This window comes from Aulonocara stuartgranti, assembly GCF_965226115.1.
Source record: "Aulonocara stuartgranti genome assembly, chromosome: 3".
In the NCBI taxonomy this organism is placed as follows: Eukaryota; Metazoa; Chordata; class Actinopteri; order Cichliformes; family Cichlidae; genus Aulonocara; species Aulonocara stuartgranti.
The window spans coordinates 73,195,929-73,223,726 of NC_138941.1; the positions used below are offsets into that span (position 1 = coordinate 73,195,929).

Consider the following 27,798-nt stretch of genomic DNA (forward strand, 5'->3'; position numbering starts at 1 on the left):
TCCTTTGTTGCTGACATTTATTGATGAAAATAGAAAAAAAACCAACCGTTTGTACACATGTTTACAAATAATAACAAAAATTGAGTGAGTACATTACAACATTTTCAGCAATCACTCACAATCCTGGCACTGCCACGGTATCTGTCGCCTGCATTTACCACATGTGTACCTGTAGCAGTGAACACATCGCACAGTGGCCTGATTTTTTTTGCATCTGTGTTTGACCTGACACGTGGCCCTTTTTCCAGGGCTCGGTGTGGAGGGTTGTGTCCGAAGCAACTGTTCTTTTCTTTCCTTCTTCGCAGCTACATGAGAGTGAGCCAATTCGGTTGCAAGGGCTACCAGGAAGTCCACCCGTCTTTCCTTCGTCCCGGTGCATTCTTGATACAGCACATGTGCATTCAGTGCTGCCATGTCAATCATGTTATAAAACACGGCAACTGGCCAGCGCCGTGTTCCTTTGCGGACAGTGTACTCCCGAACCATCTGGTCCATCACATCCACGCCACACTTTGTCTTGTTGTAAAGGGTGACAGTGTTTGGCTTCCTTTTGGTAGTGTTTTCGGTCTGAACCACGCTGTGCATGCTGCTAAGAATATATACTGTCTTCTTCCGTTTGGCCGCATACGCCGTCAGCGTGGCAGCAGAGGTTGAAAACACCTAAGAAATAAGATAAATTGTTAATTCCATAGCCCTTTTACACACAATGAAACACATAAACATAGAACCACAAAAGACCTGCAACATACCTGAGTGGTGAATTCATTGCGATCTGTCTGTCTAGTGGATTGAGGAATTTCCCTGCGAATCTTGTTGACTGTGCCGAGGATGGTGGTTTTCCGTCTAAGAAGTTTTTGCGCAAGTGAAAGCGATGTGAAAAAATTGTCAGTGGTAACATTTCTGCCCTTGTCCAGGAATGGTTCCATCAGCCTCATAACTACATTTTTCGGAAAGTCTCTCCCCAGTGGGACGATTGGGGTCCTTGCCAAGATATGGGAAGACATTGCAAATGTACTTGGATTTTAGGTCGCAAGCCACCCAAAACTTGATCCCAAACTTGTCCGGTTTACTGGCAATATACTGCAGGAAACTGCACCGAGTTTTTGATGGAAAAGCTGTTCATCAACGGTGATATGTAGACCAGGGTTGTAGCACGTGATGCAGTTGGTGACAAATGATCCCCACACACTGGAAATTGCTGCGAACTTATCAGTCTTTGCTCGATCACAGCGGGTGGACTTGTCATCAAAGCGTAGGTGTTGCATGATGTCTTGGAAGCGGTTTCGTGCCATAGTTCCAATTATCTGTGGGTTTCCCAGGTTTGCTGACCAGCAGTCATTTACAGATGGAACCCTGTAAACCCCCCGCAAGATGACAATAGCAATAAATGCCATTAGTTCAGGGAGGTCCATGAACCAACAAACATGCTCCGTTTGCTGTGCATGTTGAATAGTCCATTCTTGAATGCTACGAAGCATGTCAAGAGTGATGAAACACAGGAAGCTCTGAAGGCGACTCAAGATACTTCTCCTGGCCTTAGCCGTTGGCTCTCCATCTGCAGCGTACGGTTCTATAGGGGTGAAAGGGAGACGGGTCCCCACATGTTCTTCACGCCACACTGTGCCATCTTTCGCTGTCTCAGTCCCCAAACAAGCTCTCTTTTTCGGTGGAGAAGCAGTCTCCTCATCTGCAGTGTGAACAAATTCAAATTGTGAGCAATGGGAAGGTCAAACAAAATCACAAATGCATGCATAGATACTAATTATAATTCCAGTATCTCCTCCTCTGTGTCAGAATAATGTCTGAAATATCTTACTTACTAACTACATCCACTTCCTTGCTTGAAATGAAAAAGGAAATAACATGAAATGAAACTAACCGGAAGACTGATCAGACAGCTCTGAGTCCGAATCCGGCTGAACTTCTAGGTCTTCTCCATCCGAGTCACAAGGGTCGACTTCCGCCAGGATCATTTCCAACGCCTGCTGGGTGGTGAGTCTTCTCTGCATTTTCTTTCCTTGGAGAGGAGGTCCGTACACCACAGGATTCTTCAGGGCAATGAAGGGTTAGGCTAAGTGCAGTGAGATTGTATCATATATATACCCTTGATCACAATTGATCAGTGGGGTCAGGTCACACTGATCAGCGGGGTCACACCCCCGTCGTTCAGTGGTCGTTGATCAGTGGTGCCACAATGGACCACAGAACGACGGGGTGACGGGTTTCCTGCAGTATATTGCAAGTAAACCTGACAAGTTTGGGATCAAGTTTTGGGTGGCTTGCAACCTAAAATCCAAGTACATTTGCAATGTCTTCCCATATCTTGCTGGTACTATTGTACCAGTGCTCTGAATGGTGCCACAATGGACCACTGATCAACGACGGGGGTGTGACCACATAACAATGCAACCCGTCACCCCGTCGTTCAGTGGTCGTTGATCAGTGGTGCCACAATGGACCACAGAACGACGGGGTGACGGGTTTCCTGCAGTATATTGCAAGTAAACCTGACAAGTTTGGGATCAAGTTTTGGGTGGCTTGCAACCTAAAATCCAAGTACATTTGCAATGTCTTCCCATATCTTGCTGGTACTATTGTACCAGTGCTCTGAATGGTGCCACAATGGACCACTGATCAACGACCACTGAACGACGGGGTGATGGGTTGCAGTGTTGCACTCACTTTTTATTATTATTAGTACATATGTGTACAAATGGTTGGTTTTTTGTACTGTAAGCAATGGGAAGGTCAAACAAAATCACAAATGCATGCATAGATACTAATTATAATTCCAGTATCTCCTCCTCTGTGTCAGAATAATGTCTGAAATATCTTACTTACTAACTACATCCACTTCCTTGCTTGAAATGAAAAAGGAAATAACATGAAATGAAACTACTGTTTTTATCAATAAATGTCAGCAACAAAGGACCTAGACTCATGTGTGTTGATTTCTCCACACTCACTGCGGATGAGGAGACTGCTTCTCCACCGAAAAAGAGAGCTTGTTTGGGGACTGAGACACTCATCTGCAGTGTGAACAAATTCAAATTGTGAGCAATGGGAAGGTCAAACAAAATCACAAATGCATGCATAGATACTAATTATAATTCCAGTATCTCCTCCTCTGTGTCAGAATAATGTCTGAAATATCTTACTTACTAACTACATCCACTTCCTTGCTTGAAATGAAAAAGGAAATAACATGAAATGAAACTACTGTTTTTATCAATAAATGTCAGCAACAAAGGACCTAGACTCATGTGTGTTGATTTCTCCCCCAATCCCCTCCCTCCAGAATTCCTAGGTAACGACCCAATATACATATGAATGACTAGCCAATTTAGCTTCCACTTCCAGCATTTGACTGCTCTCCGGCTTTTAAAGGTAGAAACGCAAAATGATGACTCCGCGGGGGTCTCAGGTAGAAGCCTTCTTGACTTGACTGCTCTCCGGCTTTTAAAGGTAGAACGGTAGAAGCTGGGAATTCCAGTGTTAAAACATGTTAAAAACACAACAGCCTTAATAAACTTAGTAGTTTGGAACTGGAAGCAGGATTCACAAGATTTAATCACGTCATCGCTTAAAGATCGGATATCCCACCTGCTGTGAATATTTTAATGCGGTACACTTTTTATGATTATCTATTTTAACTGCCATAAAGAAGATGTGACAAGTGATAACATTCATATAAGATATGAAATTGTCTCATGTAAACTGTATATGGTGTATGAGGTGGTACTCATTGTGAAAAGTCTGAGAACCGCTGCCTTCAAGTACTGACAATTAAGGAAATAAAAAAGATAATGCAATACCTAAAAGTAACATTTAGCTAACAGTTATCTTGCTATGCTAACACAGTTAGCAGAAGGAACGGAGGGACATTGGCACTGTCCTCATTTACCAACAAGCAGAAGAGTAAAACCCAACTCTGCATCTTCAACCATAACTTTTTAGTCAGGACTAAGGAAAAAACATGCGGTAAGTAGCTCTGACCAACATATGTAGCCTTAATGTTCTTCACCTTCGCTATAGACACTCACAGTTCACAAGGACTACACGGTGAGCTAGTTCAACCTACTGACATAAGAGGTATGTGAAGTTTGGTGTAGCTTTGTATTATTAGTTCTGAACCCTACTTCGTCAATGTCCAGGATAAGCATTGTATCAATTATAGAGTGAAATCAGTCAGCTAACTTAGTGAAGGTGCTTTTTATGTAATAAATTAAAAAAAGAAATGCTTATGCAATGTTGAAAAGAGAAAAAAAAAAGTATTTGTTAAACTGTTGCATAATGTTAGTGCAAGAACCTGCATGTCCTTATATTTAAAATCCTTACTTTCACACACCATACTGCCTTTACCTCTCTATTAAAATATACCTTCCCCTATCCTCCTCCTTTGTCTAAGCCCAGCAACTTGTAACGGTACGAAGCTTATCAACAGCACTGGTGTTGGCAAGTGTTAACTCAGGGCACTAGCAATCCAGTACGGAAATTTAATTCTTATCCACATATTTGATTTGGCAGTGATTTAATGTCAGGTGCCATCCCTGAAGCAAGTCTTCCCATTTTATCTGGGACCGGAACAAGGAATACACTGGCTTGTTGTTAATAACAGTAATAATAACAATGAGGAGGGAAAGAAGTGAAGGTCATCGTAGTTTAGGGAGCTTGGAAAGAAAAGTGTCTGGACTTCTTTAAGTTACTTGAAGACGTTTCACCTCTCATCCGAAAAGCTTCTTACAGTTCTAAAGTCAAATGGGGGAGAGTCCCAGATTTAAGTCCTAAGGGAGTGTCCCCCAAGGGGGTCACAGAAAAGAAGATTAGACACCAACTGTCTGCCATCTATAATCCAGTTTTGAGATGCTTTCCCAGATGCCTTAACGCCCACTCTCATCCTTGGCCTTTTGACCTCAGGAAATTACAGCATGGGGTGGGGCTAGGTTTTGACAGCGGCTTCACCTTGGCTGATTGTGACCTACACCCGTTTTCACACCTTGGCTCGTGCGATTAGGTAGAGGATCAATAGGGGGTTCTCGACCCCCTTGGGGGACCCTCCCCTATGACTTTAATTGGGGACTCTCCATCATTTGACCCTAGAACTGAAGAACCTTCTCGGATAAGATGTGAAACGTCTTCAAGCAACTCAAAGAAGTCCAGATGCTTTGCATTCCAAGCTCTTCAGACCATGTATCAGCATTAAACATTAAAAACTAGTTAGTTCAATAGCTACCATAGAAATAGCTGCAAACAGTCATTCAAAAAATCTAAATTTAATGATTTTAAAAAACCAACATAATTGAAAATTAATGCAGGTATTGTGGTATTAGGAGGTAAAGAATTTCTCCCGGTGCTTGCGGTTGATGTGTTAATAAATACATTTTTTAAAAATGTGCATGTAATTTGATTACCCAAATGACATCAGTCTGTCTCAATGTGTTTATAGGATATATTTGAAATGTTTAAGATATTAATATTACTGACCTGAGAGCAGCAGGATGACCAGTAAACAGGTTTCTTCCATTCTCTGCTTATGTATAACAGATATAATCATGATTATTATTGTACCATTTTTATTACCAAAGATGTTTATTTAAGATTTCTTATCTGCAGTCTAAGTTTCTTAGTATATTTAATTTAATTTCTTTATTTAGGACAGTGCATGTTAATGAACATAAATGTAAAAAATTACATGAATGTAAACATACCAGATTAGAGCCAAGGGCTAATTTCCATCTGTTGTCCATAAACATAAAAAATAGACATAATTCATAAAAAAATCATAATTCATTCATAATAAAAACTCCATCACCAAACTCACACATACACACCATTCTGTTCCCAAATAAAACATTAAAACTATACAACTTATACATGATCACATCCTTGATTTGTCCATAACCAGTTTTTAACCTGTGCCTTAAACACAGTTTATATGCATGTCCAAAAACATTATATCCAATACTTTTTAAACATGTAAAATCTGTCGTGTCTTTAAAATGGTTTAAATGATCATTTCTAAGTTTTAGAATAATGTTTAGAATATAAAATACACAATAATATAATTTTATAATTAATGATGCATAACTTACCTGACAGCTTATCTTTGCATCTGTGGACTGAAGTTGGCTCTTAAGAAGGTCTGTATTTGGTCTTTTCATATATTTTACTGTCAAATGAGGAAACCAGAAGGGAGTGACGTCTCTGTAGAAACATACATAAATGTTTGATATCTTCAAGTAGGCGTATCTGTAATTTTCAAAAAGGTAACAAGTGGACTTGCAGATATTTTCCATAAAACCTGTGGGGCAACAGGCTTTGTGAGTCAAAACAGTCATCAAATGTTTTTGCAGTGGCACCTCAGTGATTAAAGAAACACACGCAAGGTTACGCTAAAATGATTCTGCTTCACCAACATGCAAACCATTAGGAAAATCAAGCTGTTAAATATGAAAAAAAGCAAATAAGCTCAGACGTCATTCTCGGAACAGACATAGTTGTTAGGAGGAACAAGTGAGGAAGGATTATGGAGTCTGTTAGTCTTCCTTGGTCTCTTGTGTTCTGGGGGCCTCTGGATGTCTGGAGTTTTGATCTCCTCCATACCTGCTTCATTCCCTGGAGGACGGGGCTGTGGCCCCCCCACACGCTCTAGCAGATCATTACATGAAGAAACCTTTTAAAAAAACAAGCGCGTCCATGCTCACAGGTGAACACACGGGTGATCACACCCACAAACTACACCCTTTTTGGCTCCTACCTCAAAGCACACTGTGTTCTGTTGATCTTATGTGCGGCACAATAATGTTTAACATTTAGTATTTACTGTCATATTCCCATATATCATCGTGATGTTGTTTATTCTATTACTCTTGTTCTCTTCTGCTTGTTTTCCTTTTTCTTTCTCAACAGGTGATCCAGGTGATCGATAGATGCATTTTTTTTTTCTCTTTTTTTTTCTGCCCATTCTATTGGTTTTTGTTTTTTGCCCTTCTCCCCCGTCCCTCTTCTCAGCTGTTTCTCTTTCCCTCTTTCTTTCTCCCCTTCTTTCCTCCAGTCAAGTCTGTCCCGTATTCAGCAAGTGAAAATAAAATAAACAATAAAAGGTGAATCAAATGGACCATTATGGCAAGGCTGGGATGGTCAATTTGGTAAAGTAAATCCGTTGGGCATCTTTCTTTGCCTTTAGACAATAATTCTGATGGCAAAAGAGCCAAACGGGACAGGGAAAAAAAGAAAAAAAAAAAAAAGGATTATGGAGTCTGTGTCTCCATGATTCAGTTTGTTAGTGAACCTAAGGGATGGGAATGCTTAGGCCTCTAAATCCTAACCAGTCGCTGGCTTTAGACAGGAAACAACATCTGTAAAACCTGAAAAACTGAAAGCAGCAACTCTGTGCTTTTCAGTAAGATTTGGGTTATTTCAGAAATCCAAGGCATAGTGTCACAGGAGAAGATGAAAGTCAGACAGAGAGTCAAAAAACAACAACATGTAGCTTTGTAGTTCACTACCAAAACTTATTATAGTGGTATTTTTGGCCATGTGACCATACCTGTTTCTTTAAAACCAGGAATTCTGTAAATGACGTGCCTCAATGCTTAAAGAAACATAAGCAAGGTTACACAAAGATGATTCTGCTTCACCAGCATGCAAACCATTAGGAAAATCAAGCTGTTGAATAGGGAAAAAAGCAAATAAGTTCAGGCATGGTTCTCCATGATTCAGGGCACTGTACAGGTTGTTAATAAATCTCAGGGATGGGAATGCTTAAGCCTCTAAATCCTAACCAGTCGCTGGCTTTAGACAGGAATCATCCAACTGTCTTTAAACGTCTGTAACACCTGAAAAAATTTCAATGGTTTCTGAAAGCAGCGACTCTGTGCTTTTCAATGAGATTAGGGTCATCTCAGAAATCCCAGGCACAGTGTGACAGCAGCTCCACAAAGCTGAAAGTTTAGAGGAAAGATAGTCAATGAGTCTGACGCAGCTTACATAAAGCTGGCATTTTATTGGACACTTGGTTGTTTTAGTAGGGTTTTTTTTAGTAACAGGTTTTTGAGTGTCCTTGCAAAGAAAGGTGGCTATATTGGTCGCTGATTTGTTTTTGTTTTGTTTTTGAATATCAGAAATGTATATTTGTGAATGTGGAGATGTTATATTGGTTTCACTGGTAAAAATAAATAATTGAAATGGGTATATATTTGTTTTTTGTTAAGTTGCCTAATAATTATGCACAGTAATAGTCACCTGCACACACAGATATCCCCCTAAAATAGCTAAAACTACAAACAAACTAAAAACTACTTCCAAAAACATTCAGCTTTGATATTAATGAGTTTTTTGGGTTCATTGAGAACATGGTTGTTGTTCAATAATAAAATTATTCCTCAAAAATACAACTTGCCTAATCATTCTGCACTCCTTGTATATGTAAATGTTTGATATCTTCAAGTAGGCGTATCTGTAATTTTCAAAAAGGTAACAAGTGGACTTGCAGATATTTTCTATAAAACCTGTGGGGCAACAGGCTTTGTGAGTCAATACAGTCATCAAATGTTTTTGCAGTGGCACCTCAGTGTTACACTTTTATTTAACATATTTCAAGGCATTTTATAATGCTCATGTTTCAAAGACTTTTATTGACAATAAAACAACTATATGTAGTTCTGGAAGTGGTGTCACTCCCTAAACTAAATATTATGGTATTTTTGGCCATGTGACCATACCTGTGCTTTCTTAAAACCAGGAATTCTGTAAATGACGTGCCTCAGTGATTAAAGAAACACACGCAAGGTTACGCTAAAATGATTCTGCTTCACCAACATGCAAACCATTAGGAAAATCAAGCTGTCAAATATGAAAAAAAGCAAACAAGCTCAGACGTCATTCTCGGAACAGACATAGTTGTTAGGAGGAACAAGTGAGGAAGGATTATGGAGTCTGTTGGTCTTCCTTGGTCTCTTGTGTTCTGGGGGCCTCTGGATGTCTGGAGTTTTGATCTCCTCCATACCTGCTTCATGCCCTGGAGGACGGGGCTGTGGCCCCCCCACACCCTCTAGCAGATCATTACATGAAGAAGCCTTTTAAAAAAACAAGCGCGTCCATGCTCACAGGTGAACACACGGGTGATCACACCCACAAACTACACCCTTTTTGGCTCCTACCTCAAAGCACACTGTGTTCTGTTGATCTTATGTGCTGCACAATAATGTTTAACATTTAGTATTTACTGTCATATTCCCATATATCATTGTGATGTTGTTTATTCTATTACTCTTGTTCTCTTCTGCTTGTTTTCCTTTTTCTTTCTCAACAGGTGATCCAGGTGATCGATAGATGCATTTTCTTTTTTTTCTTTTCTGCCCATTCTGTTGGTTTTTGTTTTTTGCCCTTCTCCCCCGTCCCTCTTCTCAGCAGTTTCTCTTTCCCTCTTTCTTTCTCCCCTTCTTTCCTCCAGTCAAGTCTGTCCCGTATTCAGCAAGTGAAAATAAAATAAACAATAAAAGGTGAATCAAATGGACCATTATGGCAAGGCTGGGATGGTCCATTTGGTAAAGTAAATCCGTTGGGCATCTTTCTTTGCCTTTAGACAATAATTCTGATGGCAAAAGAGCCAAACGGGACAGGGAAAAAAAGAAAAAAAAAAAAGGATTATGGAGTCTGTGTCTCCATGATTCAGTTTGTTAGTGAACCTAAGGGATGGGAATGCTTAGGCCTCTAAATCCTAACCAGTCGCTGGCTTTAGACAGGAAACAACATCTGTAAAACCTGAAAAACTGAAAGCAGCAACTCTGTGCTTTTCAGTAAGATTTGGGTTATTTCAGAAATCCAAGGCATAGTGTCACAGGAGAAGATGAAAGTCAGACAGAGAGTCAAAAAACAACAACATGTAGCTTTGTAGTTCACTACCAAAACTTATTATAGTGGTATTTTTGGCCATGTGACCATACCTGTTTCTTTAAAACCAGGAATTCTGTAAATGACGTGCCTCAATGCTTAAAGAAACATAAGCAAGGTTACACAAAGATGATTCTGCTTCACCAGCATGCAAACCATTAGGAAAATCAAGCTGTTGAATAGGGAAAAAAGCAAATAAGTTCAGGCATGGTTCTCCATGATTCAGGGCACTGTACAGGTTGTTAATAAATCTCAGGGATGGGAATGCTTAAGCCTCTAAATCCTAACCAGTCGCTGGCTTTAGACAGGAATCATCCAACTGTCTTTAAACGTCTGTAACACCTGAAAAAATTTCAAGCAGCGACTCTGTGCTTTTCAATGAGATTAGGGTCATCTCAGAAATCCCAGGCACAGTGTGACAGCAGCTCCACAAAGCTGAAAGTTTAGAGGAAAGATAGTCAATGAGTCTGACGCAGCTTACATAAAGCTGGCATTTTATTGGACACTTGGTTGTTTTAGTAGGGTTTTTTTTAGTAACAGGCTTTTGAGTGTCCTTGCAAAGAAAGGTGGCTATATTGGTCGCTGATTTGTTTTTGTTTTGTTTTTGAATATCAGAAATGTATATTTGTGAATGTGGAGATGTTATATTGGTTTCACTGGTAAAAATAAATAATTGAAATGGGTATATATTTGTTTTTTGTTAAGTTGCCTAATAATTATGCACAGTAATAGTCACCTGCACACACAGATATCCCCCTAAAATAGCTAAAACTACAAACAAACTAAAAACTACTTCCAAAAACATTCAGCTTTGATATTAATGAGTTTTTTGGGTTCATTGAGAACATGGTTGTTGTTCAATAATAAAATTATTCCTCAAAAATACAACTTGCCTAATCATTCTGCACTCCTTGTATATGTAAATGTTTGATATCTTCAAGTAGGCGTATCTGTAATTTTCAAAAAGGTAACAAGTGGACTTGCAGATATTTTCCATAAAACCTGTGGGGCAACAGGCTTTGTGAGTCAAAACAGTCATCAAATGTTTTTGCAGTGGCACCTCAGTGATTAAAGAAACACACGCAAGGTTACGCTAAAATGATTCTGCTTCACCAACATGCAAACCATTAGGAAAATCAAGCTGTCAAATATGAAAAAAAGCAAACAAGCTCAGACGTCATTCTCGGAACAGACATAGTTGTTAGGAGGAACAAGTGAGGAAGGATTATGGAGTCTGTTGGTCTTCCTTGGTCTCTTGTGTTCTGGGGGCCTCTGGATGTCTGGAGTTTTGATCTCCTCCATACCTGCTTCATGCCCTGGAGGACGGGGCTGTGGCCCCCCCACACCCTCTAGCAGATCATTACATGAAGGAACCTTTTAAAAAAACAAGCGCGTCCATGCTCACAGGTGAACACACGGGTGATCACACCCACAAACTACACCCTTTTTGGCTCCTACCTCAAAGCACACTGTGTTCTGTTGATCTTATGTGCTGCACAATAATGTTTAACATTTAGTATTTACTGTCATATTCCCATATATCATTGTGATGTTGTTTATTCTATTACTCTTGTTCTCTTCTGCTTGTTTTCCTTTTTCTTTCTCAACAGGTGATCCAGGTGATCGATAGATGCATTTTTTTTTCTCTTTTTTTTTTCTGCCCATTCTATTGGTTTTTGTTTTTTGCCCTTCTCCCCCGTCCCTCTTCTCAGCTGTTTCTCTTTCCCTCTTTCTTTCTCCCCTTCTTTCCTCCAGTCAAGTCTGTCCCGTATTCAGTAAGTGAAAATAAAATAAACAATAAAAGGTGAATCAAATGGACCATTATGGCAAGGCTGGGATGGTCAATTTGGTAAAGTAAATCCGTTGGGCATCTTTCTTTGCCTTTAGACAACAATTCTGATGGCAAAAGAGCCAAACGGGACAGGGAAAAAAAGAAAAAAAAAAAAGGATTATGGAGTCTGTGTCTCCATGATTCAGTTTGTTAGTGAACCTAAGGGATGGGAATGCTTAGGCCTCTAAATCCTAACCAGTCGCTGGCTTTAGACAGGAAACAACATCTGTAAAACCTGAAAAACTGAAAGCAGCAACTCTGTTCTTTTCAGTAAGATTTGGGTTATTTCAGAAATCCAAGGCATAGTGTCACAGGAGAAGATGAAAGTCAGACAGAGAGTCAAAAAACAACAACATGTAGCTTTGTAGTTCACTACCAAAACTTATTAATATAGTGGTATTTTTGGCCATGTGACCATACCTGTTTCTTTAAAACCAGGAATTCTGTAAATGACGTGCCTCAATGCTTAAAGAAACATAAGCAAGGTTACACAAAGATGATTCTGCTTCACCAGCATGCAAACCATTAGGAAAATCAAGCTGTTGAATAGGGAAAAAAGCAAATAAGTTCAGGCATGGTTCTCCATGATTCAGGGCACTGTACAGGTTGTTAATAAATCTCAGGGATGGGAATGCTTAAGCCTCTAAATCCTAACCAGTCGCTGGCTTTAGACAGGAATCATCCAACTGTCTTTAAACGTCTGTAACACCTGAAAAAATTTCAATGGTTTCTGAAAGCAGCGACTGTGCTTTTCAATGAGATTAGGGTCATCTCAGAAATCCCAGGCACAGTGTGACAGCAGCTCCACAAAGCTGAAAGTTTAGAGGAAAGATAGTCAATGAGTCTGACGCAGCTTACATAAAGCTGGCATTTTACTGGACACTTGGTTGTTTTAGTAGGGTTTTTTTTAGTAACAGGCTTTTGAGTGTCCTTGCAAAGAAAGGTGGCTATATTGGTCGCTGATTTGTTTTTGTTTTGTTTTTGAATATCAGAAATGTATATTTGTGAATGTGGAGATGTTATATTGGTTTCACTGGTAAAAATAAATAATTGAAATGGGTATATATTTGTTTTTTGTTAAGTTGCCTAATAATTATGCACAGTAATAGTCACCTGCACACACAGATATCCCCCTAAAATAGCTAAAACTACAAACAAACTAAAAACTACTTCCAAAAACATTCAGCTTTGATATTAATGAGTTTTTTGGGTTCATTGAGAACATGGTTGTTGTTCAATAATAAAATTATTCCTCAAAAATACAACTTGCCTAATCATTCTGCACTCCTTGTATATGTAAATGTTTGATATCTTCAAGTAGGCGTATCTGTAATTTTCAAAAAGGTAACAAGTGGACTTGCAGATATTTTCTATAAAACCTGTGGGGCAACAGGCTTTGTGAGTCAATACAGTCATCAAATGTTTTTGCAGTGGCACCTCAGTGTTACACTTTTATTTAACATATTTCAAGACATTTTATAATGCTCATGTTTCAAAGACTTTTATTGACAATAAAACAACTATATGTAGTTCTGGAAGTGGTGTCACTCCCTAAACTAAATATTATGGTATTTTTGGCCATGTGACCATACCTGTGCTTTCTTAAAACCAGGAATTCTGTAAATGACGTGCCTCAGTGATTAAAGAAACACACGCAAGGTTACGCTAAAATGATTCTGCTTCACCAACATGCAAACCATTAGGAAAATCAAGCTGTCAAATATGAAAAAAAGCAAACAAGCTCAGACGTCATTCTCGGAACAGACATAGTTGTTAGGAGGAACAAGTGAGGAAGGATTATGGAGTCTGTTAGTCTTCCTTGGTCTCTTGTGTTCTGGGGGCCTCTGGATGTCTGGAGTTTTGATCTCCTCCATACCTGCTTCATGCCCTAGCAATACGGGCTGTGGCCCCCCCACACCCTTTCAATGGTTTCTGAAAGCAGCGACTCTGTGCTTTTCAATGAGATTAGGGTCATCTCAGAAATCCCAGGCACAGTGTGACAGCAGCTCCACAAAGCTGAAAGTTTAGAGGAAAGATAGTCAATGAGTCTGACGCAGCTTACATAAAGCTGGCATTTTATTGGACACTTGGTTGTTTTAGTAGGGTTTTTTGTTGTTTTGTTTTGTTGTTTTCTGTATTATTTGCCAAGATTTGGATGTGGCCATAATGGCCCTAATAATACTGAAGTCTTTGAAAATGAGAGCACCGTCACTTTCCAAGCAAAAACCTTGGCCTGTGAACACAGTTCCTAAATCCCAGCAGACAAGACAGGATAGGAGAAATTTAAAAATGTTCTTTTGTTGTTTTCAAAGCTAAAAATAACCCGAATAAAACTACAATGTTTAATGTTGAGCAAACCAATGTGAAAAATGACTTTAATAGATGTGTACACTGTTTCTACCACTGAAAACCAGCAAGAAAGGACAGAGGTAGACTTTGGTCAGATCTACTGTGGATTATCATTAATAATTTTCCTATAATACATGTAGAGTTATGTGTGTGCTGTTAAGTACCAACACTTCACCAAGTTCTTTTGATTCCTCAGAGGCATCCAATGGAAGACAAAACACTGCTCAGTAGACCATTTCACACTTTTATTCTCTTTCACATTACTTCTAGAAGGGAGGTGCGTCCTGCATGACACGCTGTCGCGGATCTCAAAATGGCGATGTGCCCCTGACAGTCTCATTACAGAAGCTCTCATTCTAGTCTAAACAACAGTGTCTCAGTAACTTTCCACTAGAGATGGTCCCTCTTATCTACATTTTCCCAGGCAAACATGAGCGAGAGTCTGCAGCTTTCTACTCCCCAAGGACACATGGTCTCATGCCTTTATTTTTCAGGGCTGTGTCCACTTAATACTACACTATATGACTTTATAACACTTATTAATATATACTATATATTAATATATATATAATGTTCTTCCTCTACCCCCCCATTTTTGCACATGTCGAGGAGCGTGTCAGGCTACATTTCACTGTGTGTTATACTTGTATAACTATGCATGTGACAAATGAAGAACCCTTGAACCTTAATAAAAAGCATAGCATTATTGTGACACTGCAAATAATTTCATCTCAAAAGTGCCCAAAAAACACTACCTATGCATCAATGAATTTAACAAGAAGTTAACTGCTTTCAGATGAAATATAAGCAGTTCATTATTAAAATATGATCCATACCTTGAAAAACGAAATCACTCGTGATATTAAACTCACCTTGTTTTCATAGAGTATGTGATCAGGCTTTATCTCTTGAAACCAGCTGCTCTGGATCATCACCATCTTGTCTGCTCATCCAGTTTCAGTAGGTAGAGGATCAATAGGGGGTTCTCGACCCCCTTGGGGGACCCTCCCCTATGACTTTAATTGGGGACTCTCCATCATTTGACCCTAGAACTGAAGAACCTTCTCGGATAAGATGTGAAACGTCTTCAAGCAACTCAAAGAAGTCCAGATGCTTTGCATTCCAAGCTCTTCAGACCATGTATCAGCATTAAACATTAAAAACTAGTTAGTTCAATAGCTACCATAGAAATAGCTGCAAACAGTCATTCAAAAAATCTAAATTTAATGATTTTAAAAAACCAACATAATTGAAAATTAATGCAGGTATTGTGGTATTAGGAGGTAAAGAATTTCTCCCGGTGCTTGCGGTTGATGTGTTAATAAATACATTTTTTAAAAATGTGCATGTAATTTGATTACCCAAATGACATCAGTCTGTCTCAATGTGTTTATAGGTGAGGAAGGATTATGGAGTCTGTTAGTCTTCCTTGGTCTCTTGTGTTCTGGGGGCCTCTGGATGTCTGGAGTTTTGATCTCCTCCATACCTGCTTCATGCCCTGGAGGACGGGGCTGTGGCCCCCCCACACGCTCTAGCAGATCATTACATGAAGGAACCTTTTAAAAAAACAAAAAACAAGCGCGTCCATGCTCACAGGTGAACACACGGGTGATCACACCCACAAACTACACCCCTTTTTGGCTCCTACCTCAAAGCACACTGTGTTCTGTTGATCTTATGTGCTGCACAATAATGTTTAACATTTAGTATTTACTGTCATATTCCCATATATCATTGTGATGTTGTTTATTCTATTACTCTTGTTCTCTTCTGCTTGTTTTCCTTTTTCTTTCTCAACAGGTGATCCAGGTGATCGATAGATGCATTTTCTTTTTTTTCTTTTCTGCCCATTCTGTTGGTTTTTGTTTTTTGCCCTTCTCCCCCGTCCCTCTTCTCAGCTGTTTCTCTTTCCCTCTTTCTTTCTCCCCTTCTTTCCTCCAGTCAAGTCTGTCCCGTATTCAGCAAGTGAAAATAAAATAAACAATAAAAGGTGAATCAAATGGACCATTATGGCAAGGCTGGGATGGTCCATTTGGTAAAGTAAATCCGTTGGGCATCTTTCTTTGCCTTTAGACAACAATTCTGATGGCAAAAGAGCCAAACGGGACAGGGAAAAAAAGAAAAAAAAAAAAAGGATTATGGAGTCTGTGTCTCCATGATTCAGTTTGTTAGTGAACCTAAGGGATGGGAATGCTTAGGCCTCTAAATCCTAACCAGTCGCTGGCTTTAGACAGGAAACAACATCTGTAAAACCTGAAAAACTGAAAGCAGCAACTCTGTGCTTTTCAGTAAGATTTGGGTTATTTCAGAAATCCAAGGCATAGTGTCACAGGAGAAGATGAAAGTCAGACAGAGAGTCAAAAAACAACAACATGTAGCTTTGTAGTTCACTACCAAAACTTATTATAGTGGTATTTTTGGCCATGTGACCATACCTGTTTCTTTAAAACCAGGAATTCTGTAAATGACGTGCCTCAATGCTTAAAGAAACATAAGCAAGGTTACACAAAGATGATTCTGCTTCACCAGCATGCAAACCATTAGGAAAATCAAGCTGTTGAATAGGGAAAAAAGCAAATAAGTTCAGGCATGGTTCTCCATGATTCAGGGCACTGTACAGGTTGTTAATAAATCTCAGGGATGGGAATGCTTAAGCCTCTAAATCCTAACCAGTCGCTGGCTTTAGACAGGAATCATCCAACTGTCTTTAAACGTCTGTAACACCTGAAAAAATTTCAAGCAGCGACTCTGTGCTTTTCAATGAGATTAGGGTCATCTCAGAAATCCCAGGCACAGTGTGACAGCAGCTCCACAAAGCTGAAAGTTTAGAGGAAAGATAGTCAATGAGTCTGACGCAGCTTACATAAAGCTGGCATTTTATTGGACACTTGGTTGTTTTAGTAGGGTTTTTTTTAGTAACAGGCTTTTGAGTGTCCTTGCAAAGAAAGGTGGCTATATTGGTCGCTGATTTGTTTTTGTTTTGTTTTTGAATATCAGAAATGTATATTTGTGAATGTGGAGATGTTATATTGGTTTCACTGGTAAAAATAAATAATTGAAATGGGTATATATTTGTTTTTTGTTAAGTTGCCTAATAATTATGCACAGTAATAGTCACCTGCACACACAGATATCCCCCTAAAATAGCTAAAACTACAAACAAACTAAAAACTACTTCCAAAAACATTCAGCTTTGATATTAATGAGTTTTTTGGGTTCATTGAGAACATGGTTGTTGTTCAATAATAAAATTATTCCTCAAAAATACAACTTGCCTAATCATTCTGCACTCCTTGTATATGTAAATGTTTGATATCTTCAAGTAGGCGTATCTGTAATTTTCAAAAAGGTAACAAGTGGACTTGCAGATATTTTCTATAAAACCTGTGGGGCAACAGGCTTTGTGAGTCAATACAGTCATCAAATGTTTTTGCAGTGGCACCTCAGTGTTACACTTTTATTTAACATATTTCAAGGCATTTTATAATGCTCATGTTTCAAAGACTTTTATTGACAATAAAACAACTATATGTAGTTCTGGAAGTGGTGTCACTCCCTAAACTAAATATTATGGTATTTTTGGCCATGTGACCATACCTGTGCTTTCTTAAAACCAGGAATTCTGTAAATGACGTGCCTCAGTGATTAAAGAAACACACGCAAGGTTACGCTAAAATGATTCTGCTTCACCAACATGCAAACCATTAGGAAAATCAAGCTGTCAAATATGAAAAAAAGCAAACAAGCTCAGACGTCATTCTCGGAACAGACATAGTTGTTAGGAGGAACAAGTGAGGAAGGATTATGGAGTCTGTTAGTCTTCCTTGGTCTCTTGTGTTCTGGGGGCCTCTGGATGTCTGGAGTTTTGATCTCCTCCATACCTGCTTCATGCCCTGGGGGACGGGGCTGTGGCCCCCCCACACCCTTTCAATGGTTTCTGAAAGCAGCGACTCTGTGCTTTTCAATGAGATTAGGGTCATCTCAGAAATCCCAGGCACAGTGTGACAGCAGCTCCACAAAGCTGAAAGTTTAGAGGAAAGATAGTCAATGAGTCTGACGCAGCTTACATAAAGCTGGCATTTTATTGGACACTTGGTTGTTTTAGTAGGGTTTTTTGTTGTTTTGTTTTGTTGTTTTCTGTATTATTTGCCAAGATTTGGATGTGGCCATAATGGCCCTAATAATACTGAAGTCTTTGAAAATGAGAGCACGGTCACTTTCCAAGCAAAAACCTTGGCCTGTGAACACAGTTCCTAAATCCCAGCAGACAAGACAGGATAGGAGAAATTTAAAAATTTTCTTTTGTTGTTTTCAAAGCTAAAAATAACCCGAATAAAACTACAATGTTTAATGTTGAGCAAACCAATGTGGAAAATGACTTTAATAGATGTGTACACTGTTTCTACCACTGAAAACCAGCAAGAAAGGACAGAGGTAGACTTTGGTCAGATCTACTGTGGATTATCATTAATAATTTTCCTATAATACATGTAGAGTTATGTGTGTGCTGTTAAGTACCAACACTTCACCAAGTTCTTTTGATTCCTCAGAGGCATCCAATGGAAGACAAAACACTGCTCAGTAGACCATTTCACACTTTTATTCTCTTTCACATTACTTCTAGAAGGGAGGTGCGTCCTGCATGACACGCTGTCGCGGATCTCAAAATGGCGATGTGCCCCTGACAGTCTCATTACAGAAGCTCTCATTCTAGTCTAAACAACAGTGTCTCAGTAACTTTCCACTAGAGATGGTCCCTCTTATCTACATTTTCCCAGGCAAACATGAGCGAGAGTCTGCAGCTTTCTACTCCCCAAGGACACATGGTCTCATGCCTTTATTTTTCAGGGCTGTGTCCACTTAATACTACACTATATGACTTTATAACACTTATTAATATATACTATATATAAATATATATATAATGTTCTTCCTCTACCCCCCCATTTTTGCACATGTCGAGGAGCGTGTCAGGCTACATTTCACTGTGTGTTATACTTGTATAACTATGCATGTGACAAATGAAGAACCCTCGAACCTTAATAAAAAGCATAGCATTATTGTGACACTGCAAATAATTTCATCTCAAAAGTGCCCAAAAAACACTACCTATGCATCAATGAATTTAACAAGAAGTTAACTGCTTTCAGATGAAATATAAGCAGTTCATTATTAAAATATGATCCATACCTTGAAAAACGAAATCACTCGTGATATTAAACTCACCTTGTTTTCATAGAGTATGTGATCAGGCTTTATCTCTTGAAACCAGCTGCTCTGGATCATCACCATCTTGTCTGCTCATCCAGTTTCAGTCAGTGGAGTCTTAGAGTTACCAGCAAAACAACTGGTGGTAACACAGCCAAAAATAATTTTAGTATTCACTGTTGTGTGCTCAGGTAGAGCAGAAAAGATGCTGCATACAAACCATCTATTTGGAATTTAGTTTTTACAGTGTAAACAAGTGGAAGTTAAAAGACAAAAAATACATAAAATAAATATGTTCATGTGCGAATGAACATAAATGTGTTAGAAACATAAACATATAAATAAATATCCATGCAGTGACACATGATACACAGTAATATGAGTCTGAACGCAGCCTGTCCTGTACAGATATATGTTCTGATTTAACAACAGATTTCTCCACATGCAGGTCAATGAAATAGTGAACCATATATTTGTTTTGAATTTGAATATTTCATCTTAAAACTATAAAGGAGGAAATGTACTGACATCAGAGCACATCCTTGCACTATATCCTGGGTTATAATGACTTCATGATACTTCACAGGCATCTACACTATATTCTCCAACCTCTATATCTGTGACATTGTTGAAGGACTGTGGCTGTGATGCACTAGAGCTACGTGGATAATACAGATATAGCATCTCTGAAGCAGTTACAGGTGTGTCGTTTATGACTTCTCATGTCCGTATGGAGTTTGTTTTATACTCTTTAATGTTGCTGCTCTCCATCAGCGACCTGTTCTTCCCTCCTACAGCCACTATCAGCACTTTATGTCCATCACTGGTAACTCACTGGTGTGGTCTCATCCTTTCTGTTTGGTCTCCTTTCTCTGTCACTCACAGTCACCTAACATCCCAGAAAGTACCACGCACCATGAAATATTCCCAAATGCAATGTTAAGATTACTATAGGGACACTGTTGCCTCAGTTCATGTGTTGTTGGCTTCTTGCTCTCCTTCTTTATCGTTTCTTTCCCTGCTGTCCTGCACGTCCCACCGCTCACGCCTCCTTCACGGTCTCTGCCATCGCCATCGACCGTCTCAGTGTCACCATTACCCTGGATGCTGAACCCCTTATGGCTGGCCCTTAACCTTTCACTGCTGTGGGACGCAGATCATGTTAAGCAGTTCAGAGTTTAAATGTTCAGTGGGTCTGAGGTCTGGTGACCGTGGAGAACAGTCAGCACAGTTAGTCTTCAGGTGGGTCTTCAAAGCTTTGAGGTGTGTGTGATCATCATCTGCAGCTTTGATCCACTGTGCTGTTGCTCTCTCTGCTTACAGCAGAAATGCTGTTTATTACCATTAAATGTGATTAAACATAAAATATTAAAATTGAAGAAGATGTGATGAAGGAATTTTTGCTTAAAAAACAAAAATATTGTTCATCATGAGTTTTCTGGGGCTCTTTGTTGGTTTAATTAAGCCACAGCCAGAAGCTCTTGTGGTGGGGTTGGGTGGACTGTCCCGGGCTCTGTGGGGCCAGGCGGCGCTGCTGTTCTGGGCCCCGGTCCGGATGGGCCTGGGCCCCCTTTCCCTGGTGGGTGGCAGAGTATGGGGGTGCCTACTGGGGTCAGCGGGGGAGCTGGCCCCAGGGAGGGGTCACTTGCCTCTCCCTTCCTTCCCTCCCCATCTCCAGCTGCCTCCCTCCTCCCGCTCCACTACAATCACCCACACATGCAGGGCCTTGGAGTAGGGGTATGTCAGCAGGGTGCAGAGGAGGCTACCCCCCCCCCCTCCCCCCCGGTCCCCTTCTGGCTGCCTCTGCCTCAATTTTATCTCACAACTTAGACATTCACATTACTCACACCCTCATTAAACATACATATAGGATCTTGGGGGTGGGCACGCAACACGGACTCCAAAAGACCATCAGGGTGTACACCTCACCCCTGGCATCGTTGCCCACCTCTCAATTTTAAATACACGTAGACATTGAGGGCTAGCAGGAGGGACTATGCGCTTACCTGCTGCTCTCTGGCAGGTAGCTCCATGCCCTCCTGGGTTTTAAATGCACCTTAGAACACACATGCATCAACACTACAATGAGCGGGTGGAGGGAGGTTTGGAGTCTTCTCTCACCCCCGTTCTCTGCGACCTGCTGGAGCGGGGGGGCTAGGAGGAGGAGTTGGCCATCCAACTGCGGTCTGGAGTGTGGGGCCTCCCTGCTGCTGTGGAGTCGGGGCGGTCTGCCTCTCCCCACCGCAGGGAAAAGGGTAACACCACCTGGGTCTGGGTGCAGTTCCCCCCTCCAGGGGCAAGGGTACCTAGACCCGGTTGGTAGAGTACACTTGGGGAGTGTGATCGTGTGTACAGCGTCTCTTTATGTCTGTCTCCACGTTGGTTGAGTGTGGAGTAAGTGCACATGAGAGCATGAGGGTGGGAATGGATGTTTGTGTCTGTGTGTGCCTGTATGTTTGTGTCTATATGTCAGGTTGGGTATCAGACGCCACCTCTCTGGGGACATCTCAGGCCCTCCAAGGTTTGGAGGCCTATCTTCCCCCCACCACTTCCCCTGCCGGTGGCGGACTCCCTCAGACATCGGTGCGTTAGTGGTTCTTTATGTCCGGTGGTGGGCGCCCAGGTACACACCGGCTCATTCCTTGGTGGCTGCTTATCGGGGCCTGGAGTCTGGGGCTCGCTCGGGCCCCTTCGGGGGTGGGGTGCCCTCGGCCTCTCGGTCACTCTGGCGCAGCTGGCTGCCGGTGGAGCGCGTCACTGCAACCCCCCCTGGCTTCTGCTCCGCGGCTGCTGAGTGAGCCCTCATCTGGGACTCTCCTCAGCTCTTTCTGGGACAGTGGTGCAGCTGCCCCTCTGTTGGTCTTCCTTGGTCTCTTGTGTTCTGGGGGCCTCTGGATGTCTGGAGTCTTGATCTCCTTCCAGATCCCTCAGGTCATCTGGATCCGGTCTTTTATCAGTTCCCAGAGTCAGAACCAGACACGGAGAAGCTGCATTCAGCTTTTATGCTCCTTATATCTGGAACAAACTCCCAGAAAGCCTCAGATCAGCTGAAACACTCAGTTTATTTAAATGCAGGTTGAAGACTCACCTGTTCTCAGCTGCATTTAAATAAAGCACCAAAACTGCACTTAAGCTTAAATTTCAAAACTTACATTTTAACTACTGATTTTACCTGTTTTGATTTTTGATTTTATATACTGTTTTGTTTGTTTGCTTGTTTTAATCTATTTTAAATCATGATTTTTATTTGTTTTTGTTTCTAATGTCTCTGTAAAGCACTTTGAATCACCTTGTTGTTGAATTGTGCTATACAAATAAACTTGCCTTGCCTCCTCCATCCCTGCTTCATGCCCTGGAGGACGGGGCTGTGGCCCCCCCACACCCTCTAGCAGATCATTACATGAAGCAACCTTTTAAAAACAAGCGCGTCCATGCTCACAGGTGTACACACGGGTGATCACACCCACAAACTACACCCTTTTTGGCTCCTACCTCAAAGCACACTGTGCGCCGTCGATCTTACGTGCTGCACAATAATGTTTAATATTTAGTATTTACTGTCATATTCCCATATATCATTGTGATGTTGTTTATTCTATTACTCTCGTTTTCTTCTGCTTGTTTTCTTTTTTCTTTCTCAACAGGTGATCCAGGTGATCGATATGTTTTTTTTTTTGTCGCTTCTCCGCTGTTTTTCCCCCTCTTCCTTTCTCCCTTTTCTTTTCCTGATTCAAGTCTGTCCAATATCTAGCAAGTGAAAATAAAAATAAATAAAATAAACAATAAAAGGTGAATCAAATGGACCATTACAGCAAGGCTGGGATGGTCAATTTGGTAAAGTAAATCCGTTGGGCATCTTTCTTTGCCTTTAGACAATAATTCTGATGCAAAAGAGTCAAACGGGACAGGCAGCAAACAAAAAGTATCCCTGGGTAAGTTGGTCATTGGAGTATGAATGTCTGAATGTAGTTAGGAGGCACTAGGTATAGCAGAGACGAAAATACGACTCTAACCACCGAAGTGTGTCATAATAAGCAACATGCAGTGACACATGACACACAGGAATATGAGTGTGAATACAGCCTGTCATGTACAGATGTGCTCATGTGGTCTGGTTTAACAGCAGATTTCTCTACAAGTTCCTGCCTCTTTCACACAAGCAGTGGGCAAATATATATTTTTGGAATATTTCATCTTTAAAGTATGATGTGAGCCATGTGCTGATATCACTGCTTCTGTCCAGTCATCAGTGCCCTTCGATCTCTGATGAATAGTAGGATGTTCTAGCTTTACAGAGGGCTTTTTTATAGAGCAACATTCTCTTTTTCCAGGCTAAATGAAGATCTTCTGCAGTACTGAGACATCTTCAGCTTATGAATTATCTGCTTTAAGGTTCGTGAGTTATACCAGGGAGTGAAATTCCTATGATTTAAGGCGTTCTCCTTCAGAGGAGCCACAGTATCCAGTGCTGTACACAATGAAGATGAAACTGGCATGGTTCAGGGTCAACTGACTCAGTATTTTGAGTATAGTATAGTGTTGGGTCTTCAGTGTGTCAGCCTGTCATTCCCCCTGTGTTAAAGTCTCCCTCTCCTTTGTTTATCCCAGTTGCGTCTTTGTGTCTTGTCTCCATTTTCTGTCCTCCTTGCGTTTCATTCCATGTTTTCCCAGCCCGTCACGTGTGATGGGAAATTCGACTTAGCCCTCACATTTAGATTTATGTGGTTAGAATTTCACTGTATGTTTTTTGTGTAACCTTTTCATGCTTAGATAAGGTATGTGTATGTGTCAGTATGACCTCGTGAAATAAAAAACAGCTTAGCTAGGCCTAACAATGTTTCACTTTGTTATCTGCTAACCGCTTTGCTCAGAAGGATGAAGCTCAGAGCCAGCGCCAGGTGCTGCCCTGGGAAAAGATAGTGGGAGTCTGTTCAGCAACAGCGTGGGTTGGACAAAAGACTGTTGTAACTGAAAGATACACAGAGTTTGTGCGATGTTATAAAAGGTGTGCTGCGATGCCCCAGGTCAGAGTGCTAATAACTTAGACCTGTGATGTTTTGATGTGTGTATCCCTTTTCCTGCACACAGTAATAAATAGCTTGACCACAGCTCTCTCTGTGTTGCAGACTATTTATAAAAATTCCACAACATATGTCTCTCTCCGTTTCTCTCTCGTGTCCTCACTCCCTCTTGTGTCTGCCTTTTCTCAACCCCTGTGTCAAGCTCCTGTTGTCACAGTCCGTGTTTCACCATGTTCCAGTTTTATATTGACAGTCTTGTGTTTCCTGTGCAGTGTGTTTAGTTTTACTTCCCCTGTGGCGTTTTGTTCATTTGTCTCAGCTGTGTTTCTACTTCCATCATCACACTCGTATCTGTTTATTGTGTAAGCTGTCATTCATTTGTCATCAGGTATTACATACAGATACACATTACATACAGAATTTCCCAGAGGAACCCACCCGAGGGATTTATAAAGTCACTATCAGCCAATCACATGGCAGCAACTCAGTCATTTAGACATGGAGATGCAATAAAGACATCAATGAAGTTAAAAACTGAGCATCAGATGATTTAAGGGACTTTGAACATGAGGGGCTGGTCTTGGTGTTTCAGAAACTGCTGATCTGCTGGGAGTTTCCCACACATGCATCACTAGAGTTTACAGAGGATTGTTGTAAAAACAGAAAATATTCCGTGAGCAGCGAGAAAGTGTTTTGTTGAGCTCAGAGGTCAGAGGAAAATGGACAACCTGCCTCAAGTTGATAGGACGGCAACAGCGAGTCAAATAACCTCTAATTACAACCAAGATCGGCAGAAGAGCATCTCTGAGTACCAGTGTTGGGTAAGTTACTTGAAATTAGTAACTTAGTTACATTACTAGTTACTTCTATCAAAAGTAACTTAGTTACTTCAAGTTACTCGTTACTTTCAAAGTAACTAGTTACTAGGGAAAGTAACTTTGGTTTTACTCAGAATTCTCTTGTTAATGTGTTGCTTCCATAACTTTGCCAGTCTTCTAGCTTGCTTACTTGCCACAAGTGCACTGTGCCACCTACCAATAGAAAGGAAAAAAATAATGTGCACATTTCCACGAGAGAAATCCCACGCCTGGACCGTCGTTGACCGCCGCATGATTCTAGCCTGCTTTTTACATCCAACACAAAAACTGCAGTCGTGGTGCTTTCGATTGTACTCAGAACTCGGAAATTCTGCCTTCTGAATAGGAAGATGTAGGTAACACCAGACTGCAGATGAGCTGCTTACAGGGCTGGACTGGGACAAAAAAAAAAAATCGTCCCGGGGAATTTGACTTTGTCCACCATTATAGGAAAAATCATAAAGCCTTTGAATGAAAACAAACACTGTTGTGACAGTGATGTACACTGTTCTGATGGTATATATGGATTAATCTATCAATCGTTTGTTGTAAGACTCAGATAATTATTTTTTTAAAAGCGAGACATTTTAAATGAGAATAAGAAAGAAAAGTATTTCTTTGTGCCCCCCTCTCCCTTTTAATGCCCTACCTGCCCCCCTGGCAACACTTTGCTAGACCCGCCCCTGCACAGTTACCAGCTGTCAGCTAAGTAAAAAAAGGATCCTGGGGTTATTTGTCTCTCAGAAACAGTTCATAACTTCCCTTCAACTCATTCATGTCACCTAAAGGTAAACCTGTTTCTCCATCACCTGTTCAGCTCTGATGATCCAGTAAGGACATCTCCTGGTTTGATCTTCATGTTTCCATCTCACCACATATTCAAACCATATCATGACCAGCAGCTTTACAGCTGTGGCTCCAGCAAACATCAGCTGATAGTAGAAAGTAATATTAAATAAATTCTAACAACAGCTGATCAAGCTTAAACGTGCTGCTGTTGTTTAGCGCGACATCCGCTGGTTTCCTCTTTCTGGCGCAAAGTGGGCGATAAACAAACAAGAGAGCCGATCAGCTGATCATTGATCAGTTTCATGATTGAAGTAGAAACAGGAGAGGGAGGGGGGAGAATGAGAGAAGAAGAGGCAGCTGTGCAGCAAACACAGAATAAATCCAGCTTTGTGCCTTTTTCATTGTAGCTGAAGTCCGGGACAAAATGTTCCTTTTAAGATAAGATAAGATAAGATAAGATAGAACTTTATTAATCCCTCGGGTGGGTTCCTCTGGGAAATTCGACTTCCAAAAAGCACAGCAACGACCGAAGTTACAGTTACAGAATTGTTATATATATATATATATATATATATATATATATATATATATATATATACACACACACACACACACACATATATAAATACAGAGACAATATAAATAAAATATACAAAGGGGATAAATAGAATAAATAGGAATAAAAAATAAAAATACAAGTGAATTGCACATTTCAAGTATTGAGTCTATTGCACTGTTGACTATTTACAAAAAGTATTGCACAAGGTATTGTACAGTGAGGTGAAGAGGCACTACAGCTTAGTTGTTCCCCCCTCCTTTGTCCTCCTGTCTCCCCTCCCTCTCCCCTCCAGAGAGGAGTTAAACAGTCTGATGGCGTGTGGGACAAAGGAGTTTTTAAGTCTGTTAGTTCTTGTCTTGGGGAGAAGCAACCTGTCACTGAACAGACTCTTCTGATTGTTTATGGCCGTGTGCAGAGGATGCCCAGCATTGTTCATAATGTCCAGCAGTTTCTTTAATGTCCTTTTCTCTGCCACTGTCACCAGAGTGTCCAGCTTCATGCCGACCACAGAGCTAGCCTTCCTGATCAGTTTCTCCAGCCTGCATGAGTCCTTCTTTGCTGTGCTGCTCCCCCAGCACACCACAGCATAGAAAAGTACTCCAGCAACCACCGACTGGTAAAACATCCTCAGGAGCTTCCTGCAGATGTTAAAAGACCTCAGCCTCCTGAGGAAGTACAGTCGGCTTTGGGCTTTTTTATACAGGTGCTCTGTGTTTTTCACCTCAATACGAAACGCGTAATATTTTCTCTGAATACGAGATGATTCTGTTTTTTACGGGACGGTTGGCAACTCTAATAATTAACCGTATGAACAAAATAAAGTTCAACATCAGTAACATAGCACCCACCCAGCTGTATAGAAACTCCGTCATGCTAGCTAGCACGCAGTACGAAAAAGTCAGCATAACGAAAATAAACTCCACCTAAACTTGATTTATATGTGACTCAGATACACTGCAGGTCATAACTTCTTACCTGAAGTTCAGTTCACCTGATACTCGGACCAGCGGCTGCTCGGGTCTCTCCTCTTGCCTCCCTTTTCCTTCATCCACCTGCTGGCTTCCACCACTTGCTAATGTTATTGAATCTGTGGAAGCTCCGCGATAGCCACCACACGAAGTAACGAATAACGAGCCTATCTAAATCCCAGTAACGAGTAACGCGTTCCTGGTTTTGGCATAATAACTAGTTACCGTGCTCGTTACCACAATAATAACGTAGTTACTGTAACGCGTTACTTAATAACGCGTTAGTCCCAACACTGCTGAGTACTCAGAACACTGAACCTTG

The 27,798-nt window shown here is 40.7% G+C and overlaps 1 protein-coding gene across 1 annotated transcript; it reads right to left on the bottom strand.

Annotated features, from left to right (window-relative positions):
• Window positions 1-27,491, bottom strand: LOC309703642 (uncharacterized protein). The gene is made up of 4 exons (XM_082528572.1): window positions 27,484-27,491; window positions 1,880-2,048; window positions 750-1,687; window positions 1-660 (listed from the first exon to the last, which is right to left on the bottom strand). Exons 2-3 carry the CDS (start codon window positions 2,007-2,009, stop codon window positions 1,023-1,025), a joined length of 795 nt encoding a protein of 264 aa, XP_082384698.1. The 5' UTR covers window positions 2,010-2,048; window positions 27,484-27,491; the 3' UTR covers window positions 1-660; window positions 750-1,022.
• Window positions 27,492-27,798: the final 307 nt, after the last annotated feature.

Excerpts from the sequence above, each read along its gene's own strand:
- LOC309703642 (XM_082528572.1), bottom strand. The coding sequence starts at position 2,009 with ATGCAGAGAAGACTCACCACCCAGCAGGCGTTGGAAATGATCCTGGCG. Across the intron at positions 1,688-1,879 it reads GCTGTCTGATCAGTCTTCCG|ATGAGGAGACTGCTTCTCCA; the intron begins GTTAGTTTCATT and ends TTCACACTGCAG.